The sequence below is a fragment of the Podarcis erhardii genome (genome assembly GCF_964252035.2).
Source record: "Podarcis erhardii genome assembly, chromosome: Z".
Lineage (NCBI taxonomy): Eukaryota > Metazoa > Chordata > Lepidosauria > Squamata > Lacertidae > Podarcis > Podarcis erhardii.
The window spans coordinates 31,036,332-31,047,268 of NC_138504.1; the positions used below are offsets into that span (position 1 = coordinate 31,036,332).

The 10,937-nt window shown below is 48.0% G+C and overlaps 1 protein-coding gene across 1 annotated transcript in view; it reads right to left on the reverse strand.

Moving 5' to 3' along the window:
- The window catches only part of AR (androgen receptor), a 242,148-nt gene extending 234,229 nt beyond the window's left edge, over window positions 1–7,919 (reverse strand). Inside the window, exon 1 of the mRNA XM_081847008.1 lies at window positions 4,373–7,919. Within this exon, the coding sequence (XP_081703134.1) occupies window positions 4,373–5,541 (1,169 nt within the window). The 5' untranslated portion in view covers window positions 5,542–7,919. The remainder of the gene's footprint in view (window positions 1–4,372) is intronic.
- Between the last annotated feature and the right edge of the window lie 3,018 nt (window positions 7,920–10,937).

Here is a 10,937-nt window from a genome sequence, read left to right on the forward strand (position 1 = left end):
TGTTGGGGTGAGGGAAGAGAACTATGTACACACCACCCTGAGCTTCCTTCGAGAAAGGGGGGCTAAATATGCAATAAATAAATTAAATATTCCCAGTCCCTTCTGAGCTTTTATTATCACTGAGTGATCCAGCTAAAGTTACTTTTTGTTTTAACAGGAAACAATTTCGGCATTTGCTTGGTTCCCCTATGGAAATGAATGGGTCTAAAAAATGGTGGCAGGGGTCAGCAAACTTTTTCAGCAGGGGGCTGGTCCATTGTCCCTCAGACCATGTGGGGGGGCAGGACTATATGGGGGGGGGATGAACACATTCCTACGCCCCACAAATAACCCAGAGATGCATTTTAAATAAAAGGACACATTCCACTCATATAAAAACACGCTGATTCCTGGACCGTCCGTGGGCCAGATTTAGGAGGGGATTGGGCTGGATCCTGCCCCCGGGCCTTAGCTTGCCTACCAATGTTCTAGTCTGTTTGTTTTTGTATGATAAGGGGGTGGGGGAGACAAGCTGGCAGTCTTCTCTCAAATTGCTCAGTAAAAAATAAACCTGTTTCCAATTTGCAGCATTACGGGAAAAGACACAGGGCTAACAGATATATTAGTGTGCAGATGGCACCTAGCTTTTTAAAACTTTATTAATGTTATTTGATAAATAACTTATTTGAGTAGTTGCATTTAGCTGTTTTGCTTTCTTGGGTAGATCTATCATGTCACCCACCACCACCAAAGTTCTTACTACGGGTCTTATGACTGGGTTGGTGAGGGAGAGGAGACACTGCCGTCTGTCCAATAGAGCTGCAGTCCATTTTCCAGTAAAACGAAAACGAGCTTTTCTATACTTGCCCGTAAGCAATTCATTACCCCTGCTGTCTGCACCAGCAAGATTCAGCTGTTCCATTTTGAAGAAAGTGGGCTTTACCACCCAGTGATAATGTGAGAAATAAATATTATTCAACAGCTCAGATTGCAATTCTTAAAAATTGCAACGGGACTGGGAGTCACAAATGCAAAGGCCTAATTCAGCTCCGGGAAAGGGTAATCAACTGCTTACAAAGTTTATTCTTTAAAATAAAATAAAAACCCACTTGGGTACACTAGTTTGCTTCTCTTCCGCAATCTATCTAATTTCTACATCTGAAACTCCCAAAATGTTTTCCATGGAGTGGGGAATGCAAAATTGATACAGCATATTCAGGGATGGCACTCCAAGGGGAATTTAAATGCTTTAAAGGATCTAAAACCACTTACTCCCTAAAAGTCCCTAAAACGACTTCTTGGGAAGCAAGTGAAATGTTATGGTCACCGTTCCAGGTATTAGGCGTGCAAAATCTTAAATTCTATCTATTTCCACTTTGTCCTGGGCAGAACTGATTCTTGCTGTGTGTATAAAAGGGCGAAAAAAGAAGGTGGTGGAGACATATAGCAGACGTGAATCAACTTTTGACTCAGGGAGACCCGAGCAATGAACCCCATTTTCTCTGACTCAAAAGCTTCTATGGGTCAGCATTGATGCATCGCCCAAGATGCTTGCAAGCACCACACAGGTACCACTTGCCTTACTCACCAGTAGTTTAAGGCAAAATCTGGACAGTGCCCCTTCCATGAAAATGGGGAGGGGGAGCTGTAGGCCAAAGCTCAGGGTAGCATAACTGCCGTGCTTATATCGCCGAGCTGCATTTTGAGAAAGCAGGACAAAATGGCGGACGGCTCAAGCCTTCAAACCGAAAGCAGCCCGATATGAGAATCACGCCTACACGCCAAGGGGCTCTTTCTGTGCTGGTTGTACATTTCACCGATCAACATGCACAGAACTTCTTGCTTTCCCCCCACCCCACTGTATTATTCCACCCCCACCCAGCACTTCTCCTCCCAACGTGTATCATAAAGACACAATCAGGCAAAAGCAACAAGGTATTAAAAAACTGGACTCGGCTGCGATGAGTCCCACATATAATTTGTGCGTGCCATTTTGTACAGGCAAAGCGCCCCTGTAACTCTAATGATTAAATGCCTTTGCAAAATCATGCAGTAGTTTATTAAGATCCCAAGTTATCAATTCAGTATCTTTGTTGTAAAATTTTATGGGAGGCTTGGGTTGTGGCCATCCACAACGTTTTTCCAGACGTTGGGACATGGATCAATTCATGCTTTCTTTCGTTTTAATTTTATTTATTTATGGTTTCTACCTCAGCCTCTGGATAGGGAAGGCTGACAATCTAACCCATCAAATGAAACAAATATTAAACAAAGATGCTAATGCAAATCTGTCTAAACCTGGTTAAGCTCAAACACTGTAATTTTAAAGTCACTTGAGAATATGATTCTAAACGTACATATTCACTAGAAATAAGTTCTGGTGAAACCGGTAGCTTTTCCTCCTGCATAAACACATTTTAGCATCCTACTCCAAGCGACATTGTAGTCCATAGGAGTACAGCGCTTCAGTTTAAGGATCTTTTGGATTGGGCTGCAAAACAGATTGTAAGAATGAGACTCGCTCCTTAAGGAATTAGGGATCCTTAATCGTATATAGCTGAAGCCAAGATTAAAACCTCCTTGCTTACGTTTCTTTTTGTTAAAGGATCATATGAATCTGATTTCAAGGAAGCCATCACCACTCCTATAAAAGTGCACTGCATTTGACTGTTGCTTGTAAAATAATAATAATAATAATAAATGTTGATGTGGAGACTTTACTACTAGTGGCAGAAATTTTATTGCCCAAACAAATGAAGTCATTGTTACATCACCAGAGCAGGCATGAGGTACTCAGGGAGCGATAAGTCTGAGTTCCTTTACAACTGGATTCTAGGAAGGGAAGGACCTGATCCTTGTCTTCATTTTAAACTCATGGCCTCACCACTAAGAATGTCAATACAGGCGCCACTGGTGAGATGGACACTGGCTAGCTAAGGAGTGTGCCAGGACAACCAGCACACAAGATACCTAGGTATTTAAAAAAGCCCATAACTCCAGTTGAGTCAACCAGCTGCAGGGGGACAGACACAGAATGGGTGTGTGGCAAGGGTAAAAGTCCAGTGCCCACCAACTGAGGTTCAATTGTTAAGTGGAAAGTCCCATCCAGTGCAGTAGGGCTTCCCTCAAATAAGCATGGTTACACCTGCAACACCAAAGCAAGTATCTCATGTCTCATCTGCTCTAGCTAAGCAAAGAGAAAAGAAACATTTTTTTAAAAAAAAATTGCACATGCATACCTTTATATAAAGGCCCGTACTGATCAATTCTGTGTTTAAATTATTTACATCAACTGCATTTTCCAACCTTCTGTTTAGAAAGTAGCTTGCAAAAGTTTTTAACCGCTTGCTATATTTGTCAACCAACTATGAGATTTCTCTTGCGTGTAAATAATATTTGCAGCACAGCTTAACTCAAAATGCAGTCTCAGTTCAGTCTCTAAAGGGGTGAGAATTCAGAAATGGGAGCTCATCCACATTTATGGACACAAATTTACTTACCTTAATTTACGTCTGCTGTTGTCAGCATTTCTAGAAACTCGCTGGAGCACATAAAATACAGACAACTTTTTATATATAAAAAAATAACAACACTGAAACGGCCCTGATCATTATAAAGAGACTCAGCTATTCAAAGTGGGGGGGGAGGAGGGGGGAGATAAGAGCAAATTTAAATATGAATAATCATAGCTCCATATCTCTAATGGATCGCTAAATCACCTTTCAAAGTCCTGGTTTCAGAGCATAGAAAGTCTGGCGCAAGCACCTTCCCCGATGAGTCATGGGAGAAGCAAGGGCAGTGAACTCTGCCAGAACCTCGCTCAAAACAACAAAATAATGCTACATTCATGCAGAGGACTCCCAACTGTATTAGGAATCCAGAATGCTGCTAAAGCCAATGAAATCAACATTTCTAAATGATACCCCCAAATCCTGACATTCAGTCAGACTGAAGAAAGATGCATCATGGTCAGGACTGAACAAATTGAAAATTTGCCCCAAGAAAACTGGGGTAAGTTTTTTTTTTTTGGTGGGGAGGGTTAGTATAGTTTTTGCTTTATCTACACTTGATCAGCAAGCTCAGCAGACAGGTTGGGTATTTACCTGCGAGTAGCTCCAGAGCAGAGTGGGCCTTGAACCAGCAACCATTAGGACGAAGCCCTCCTTTGGACCCCTGCCCTGCACCAATTCACAACCAAGGAAATTGCAGGAGGAGATGCAAAAGGTCATGCAATCCACACACACCGCAAACCAGGCTAAAAAAGAATACTGGTTGCAATCCTCCCCTCTTCTTTTTGCAAACCCGGGATCTTACCCCTCCAATCTGCCTGCAAGTGTTTTGCAAAACCCTACCGGCCCTCGGCGAGGAATGTCTGAGCGCGTTAGCCTTTTACCTCATGTCTCCGTAGGCCCCCGGGTAGCCCTCCATCCACGGGGTGAGCTCCGTCTTGATGCAGCCGGCGGCAGGGGCGAAGGGCATCCTGCCCACTACGCCCCCGGGATACCACACCTCGGACGGTGGGAGCTCTGCGCCCTCTTGTCCAGACGGCGGGCCCTGGCTCCTGGCGTAGCCGAAGGAGGCCGGGGGTGCGCCTTCGTAGAGCTGCCCTTCCTCGGTGAAGAAGGGGTGCCAGCCGGGGCCAGGAGGGCCGGCATAGTGGGGCGCCAAGGCAGCAGGCACGTCCCCGGCGCGCCGGCACTGCGGCCCCCAAACGGCACCGCCGGGTGCGTACTCCAAGGGGCTCTCCAGCTTGATGCGCCCATGTGAGGCCAGGGCCAACTGGAAGTTGTAGTAGTCTCGGTTCGGGAAGGCTCCCGAAGGCTCCTCCAGCTCCGGAGAGCTCTTGTAGAGGCTCAGGTGTCCTGGCACGTCCATGGCCAGCGCGCCCTCGCCGCCACCAGTGCCTCCCTCCTCGGCTTCCATGATCTTGCAGCCGCCCAGATTCAGGGGCCGAGCGTGCGCGCCAGCGAACATGCAGTCGCCGCGGGTCGCTGCCACCTCGCCGACGCCGGGCGCATCAAGCGCTTCCACCGCCAAGCCCATGGAGGCGGAGACGGCTTTGCACAGCTCCTTGGCGCTCTCCCCCAGGTAGTCAGTTTTGTCAGATGGGGCTTCCTCGCCTCCTCCGCGGGGCTCGCCTCCTTCTGCTGCCTGCAGAAGACTGCTCTCACCCAGGATGTCTTTAAAGTCCCCCGGGCAACTCTGGAAAGAGGGGCCTCCCAGCAGGGCCAGAGAGGACGGGGCGGACGAGGACGCGGACTCCTCCCGCTCGTCGGGGGGCTGCAGCGTTTTGCTCACCTGGGGCTGGTCCTCCAGCGGCAAGTAAGTGGGCGAAGCCGGGTCTTGCTGGTGGGCGCTGGGCTCTTGCAAGTGGGACCCCGAGGAAGATGACCCCGCCGTCGCGGACGCCGACGCCTGGTGGCTGGGGCCAGCCTCCTCTCGCAGCGGTCCGGGGCTCTGGAACGCTTCGCGGACACTCTGAAACAGGTTCTGGAAGGCACTTCGAAAAGCTTTCGCCGGCGGCCGAGGATAGACTCTGCCCAGACCGACGTGCACCTCCATGATCTCTCCTGTGGCTGGACGGCAAAGGGAGTGGGGGTCAGTGTTTTTCTCTGGCTGCAGGTTGGTTCTGGAGACTCCTCGACTGGGCGGGATGTCAGCTGCGAGAACCGGGCTTTTCTACCAGCTTCCGATGGCGACCAGCAGAGCCATCCCTTGGGTCGTCGGGGCACGCGCGAGGCGCTCCTAAATTGGAGCAGGTGCAGTTGTCAGTGGTGTGCGAGAGAAAAGCCGGTCGGCCCTGGCCTCTCGGGTCCGACGCCTCCCGCCTGGGGAAACGCAGAAGTCAAGGCGCTAGTCCGCTGTTTTTTGTTGTTGTTCTTTTTTTGTTTTTTTTCAACTTTCCTAGCCGGAGCGAAGACGCAGCCGTTGGCAGTTGCTGCTGTTGCAATTGCAAACTGATGCCTCTCTTGCAGGGGTGAGCTGAGGTTACAGCCGGGAGAGAGAGAGCGGCTGCTGGCTGGAGGCTAGAGAGCGCCGCGGCCCGCACACCCCCTCCTTTCCTTGCAAGCTCCGCCGACGGACGGACGCTTTGGAGGCAAGCCGGGCTGCCCGGAGAAGGTGAACCCGGGCGCGGAGGGAGGGCGGAGACGGAGGCTGGCGAGCCGGCAGGCCTGGGAGGAGCGGCGGTGCTGGTCGCCCAATCGGCGCAGCGGCCGAGGAGATCCCTTGAATCCGGGGCGGAGAGAGCAGCAACAAGTCGCGGTTGGTGGGATAGAAGCAGTAAAAGTAAGTGGCTTCCCTAGGCTGGCCACGCCACGCGCTCCCGCGCACGGCTCCGCTGCTGTCGCCCGGCGCGCCTCCGGAGGATCGTGGACAGGGCGGGGGAGAAGGAAGCCGGTCCGCCTTCGCTCGGGTTTTATGCGCTTCCCTTCCCGCCCCTTTGGACTCCGATTCCGGGGAGGAGATTGGCTCCGCACTCTTGCTCCGCCTGAAAGCGCTGCGCCACGCCTTGCTCGCTCTCGCTTTCTCCCGCTCGGCAGTCTGACTCGATGGCCTCAAGAGATCCCAAGCTGCGCTTTAACTGCGCACAGCGGGCAAGGTTGCGCCGATCCGGGGCCGCTTGGCACTACTGTGCCTTCCTGGCGACTGCTCGGCACATATGCATGCCCAGTTCCACCACGTGCCGGACGGCGGAGCTTGCAGAGAAGCCTCTGCACACGGGAGCGCGGGCTCAGAGCTCACTCAAAGCGCACGCAAAGCCTCAGATACTGATCTAGGTATCGCTCAGCAGTAGCGAACGTTCGACGCCGCTGTAGTCGCTACAGCGCTTTGCAATCATGGTGGTGCTGCATAATGGTTAGAGTGTGGGACTAGGACCTGCGAAACACCAAGATTCCAATCCCCACACTCTGCCATGAGGTTTTGGGTGTAGCATTGGGGAGCAGGCACTGCCTCTCAGCCTTACCTCACAGGGCTGTTGTGGGAATTAAATGAGGGGGAGACTTATATGTGCTGCTTGGAAAAACCTAAGGTCGGATATAAATGCTCTAGCCATCCAACTGACAGCAACATCGGGAGGGTTGATCACTCCACACACTGGGGTGTTCCAGCAAATTGGGGCAACCTTGCAACTTGTGGGGTGTTTGCAGGTGGCTGCTTATTGTGGGGTGGCTGCTCCAATGGCAGGCCTTCCTTAAAAACCTCCTGTTGAGTTTTTGTTACATGCAAAAGCATATCAACACTGAAATAAAGCAGGTAAGCAATGAAGAGAAAGGAAAAAGGCAACGCAGTGAAATAGCAACAGCAAATCAGCCTTCCTAACAAGCCTGGCAAATCTGGAACTACACTGAGTGAGTAAGTGAATGTATTTCTATGGGTTCGTACACATTTCTGCTTGTCCCGCTCCTCTCCTTGGAAAAAGGATTCACTGCTGAAATGGAGCAAATGTCAGTTGGTTTTTCTGCAGGTTGATGTTAGTTCCAATACAGTGATAAAGAGCGAGTTTTCCTGGAGAAAGTGGTTGGGGCAGGTAGAATACCTGTGCACCAGTGGAAGTGTGAGCAAGCTCAGAATTTCTTTCCATTCAAATGAATTCCCAAAGCAGCTTACAGACCACAAGTACCGTGTATTTCGGGTCTACTGGCCGCAATAAAGTTCTTTTTGTGTGTGACAATAAATAGCAAGAACATAATGGAACATTAAAGGTACAACGTAAGTCGTATAAATTAACAAATCATCAGTGAAACAATTGCAATTTATAAAACGCTATTAACAAAACAGCAACTGAAAAATAAGCTGAACACCACAGCTACAGCATAGGACATATTATATGACTCCTCGTACTAGATAATCTGATAATGCTGATGCTACTGACTTAGACCTTGCTGCTTTAACCCATGTGCAAGTGTGCTCATTCTCTGTGCCTATTTTATAGTTTGTTTTCCTCTTTTTTTCTTTTTTCTTTTCCTCTTTTTTTCAATTTCCACCTGCAGTTACAATTGTTTTCTCTTTTCTATATACAGTCGCACCTTGGAATCTGTTACGGAAGTCCATTCGACTTCCAAAATGTTTGAAAACCAAATCATGGCTTCTCGTTGGCTGCAGAAAGCTCCTTCAGCCAATCAGAAGCTGTGGAAGCCCTGTCAGACGTTCGGGTTCCAAAAGAGCGTTCGCAAACTGGAACAATCACTTCCGGGTTTGCGGCGTTTGGGAGCCAAAACGTCTGACTTCCAGGGCGTTTGGGATCCAAGGTACGACTGTACTTTATAAAATGAAAATAAATACTTTGAAAGGAAAAATTAGACACAACAGCAAACCAGCATACCCCCCAAAAATCATATTTCCCCGATTATCAAATGGTATTGAAATACGACAATAAAGATTGAGAAGCCAGAGGGATTAATATAGTCAAAGAAAGGAAACAAATCTGCAATGGTTGCGCCGCTTCCCCAGACGACACACCTGCATGTCTTATTTATTTATTTTGCAGCAGCCGTGCTCTGTCTGACTTCTATAACACTGGAACTCATGTTCATCCAACGAAACTGAATGTGGGAAGATTTAGGACAGATAAATTTCTCCTTCACGCAATGCGTATTTAAATTATGCAACTCCCTCCCACAGGAAGCGGTGATGGCCTCTGATTCGGATGGCTTACAAGAGGATCAGACAAATTCATGGAGGAGGAGAGGGCTGTGGATGGCTACTAGCCATGATGGCTGTGCTCCATTGTTGGAGGCCTCAAGGCTTTTGCGCACCAGTTGCTGGAAACTGAAGGAGGGGAGAGTTGCAATGGCACTCGGATCCTGTTTTCCCACAGGCATCTGGTTGGCCACTGTGAGAACAGGATGATGTACTGCACGGGCCACTGGCCTGGTATAGCAGGCTCTTCTCACTTATTCTCTTGTGTCCAAGGCTTGCTCATAGGTTTCCCATTGGAGAAGCTGGTCGGCTGCTGTGAGAACAGGTTACACCATGGGTAGGCAAACTAAGGTGCGGGGGCTGGATCCAACCCAATCACCTTCTAAATCCGGCCCGCGGACTGTCCGGGAATCAGCGTGTTTTTGCATGAGTAGAATGTGTGCTTTTATTTAATAGGCATCTCTGGGTTATTTGTGGGGCATAGGAATTTGTTCATTCCCCCCCCCAAAAAAAATATAGTCTGCCCTCCTCAAGGTCTGAGGGACAGTGGACAGGCCCCCTGCTGAAAAAGTTTGCTGACCCCTGGGTTACACCATTGGCAGGATCCAGCAGGCTCTTCTTATATGTCACTGGCATCAAAATGCCAAGCTGCATCTCCCAATACCTCTCTTTAAATCTAGATTAAATATCTGCTAGGTGGAAACCAGTTATCCAGATTTAAATATCAGTTAAGTGGAAACCAGTTACCCAGAGACAGACAAAGAAAGAAAGGAAGGAAGGAAGGAAGTAAAGCCACTGAGCAACTGCTTCATTGTTTTTGAAGCGCCCTTCAAAAAGCATCCTAGTCTAGTGCCTTTCTAGGTGCGGACCAGCCAAGCTTCAGTTTTCTGATCCCAGCTTTAGCTCCTCACAGTGTCCAATAAGAAGCCTTTGGGAAACCCTCAAGCAGCCCCCAAGCACAAGAGCCCCTCCCCTCCTCTCAACTGGTATCTATAAGCACTTCCTGCCTCCAACTATTAACTGTTAATTAGGACAGCCATCAATCATGACTAGCAGCCATCAATAGCCCTCTCCTCTTCCATGAATTTGTCCAATCCTCGTTTAAAGCCATCCAAGTTGGTGGCCAGCACACCTTCCTGCAGGGGCAAGTTCCATAGTTTAACTATGTGCTGTGTAAATGAATCCTTCCTTTTACCTGTCCTGAACTTTCCCAAATTCCACTTCATTGGATGCCCATGTCCCAGTGTTAATGAGGGAGAAAAGAAAAACTTGATCCACTTTATCTATGCCAGGCATAATTTTATAAACTTTCATCATGCCATCTCTTATTTGCCTTTCTTCTCAACTAAAAAGTCCCAAACAACCTTTCTTCATGGGGGAGTTGTTCCATCCCCCTTGGTCATTTGTGTTGCCCTGTTCTGAGTCTTTTAGAGCTCTACAAAGAGGAGCAAATCAAAGAGCTTTCCCCCCTTCATTGGTGAGACTGCAAGTTCTCAGTTCAGCATCTTAAAAAGGACACGCCACATTTCAGATGTCGCAATATTTATCCATTTCATATGATGCAGATTTTCTAATTTTCCTATAAAAGCCATTTACTAATCAAAGAACAACCAAACATAAATCATAAAACTCTGAATTGGGTTATGTGTGAAATAAAAAGCACGTCTTTTTTTTCATGCCCCCTTTCATTTTGTGCTTCTCTTAAGTAGAAACGGTCAGCTAAAAATCAGCTAAAAACCTTATCTTCAGGAAGCATCAAGGCTAACCAGCTGAGTTGTAATTCCACCATTATAACCCCCACCCTCCCCCTGCAAAAAAAAGTACTTTCCAAGCTGAATGTGCTTCACATATACAGTGCTGAAATACAACCCACGTTAAAAGTTGTGAAAAGTTGTTTTAATGGGATTTGCTGATTCCCCCATTCTCCTGGTGGTGGTGGTAGTAGTAGTAGTAGTAGTAGTAGTAGTAATTTATTATTTATACCCCGCCCATCTGGCTGAGTTTCCCCAGCCACTCTGGGCAGCTCCCAATCAAGTGTTAAAAACAATACAGCGTTAGTAGTAGTAGCAGTAGTAGTAGTGATTATTATTATTATTATTATTATTATTATTATTTATTACTTGTACCCCATCCACCTGGCCCACTCTGGGTGGCTTCCAACAGGATATTAAAAACACAATAAAACATCAAACATTAAAAGCTTCCCTAAACAGGGCTGCCTTCAGATGTCTTCTAAAAGTCAGATAGTTGTTTATTTCCTTGACATCTGGTGGAAGGTTGTTCCACAGGGCGGGCACTACTACCGAGAAGGCCCT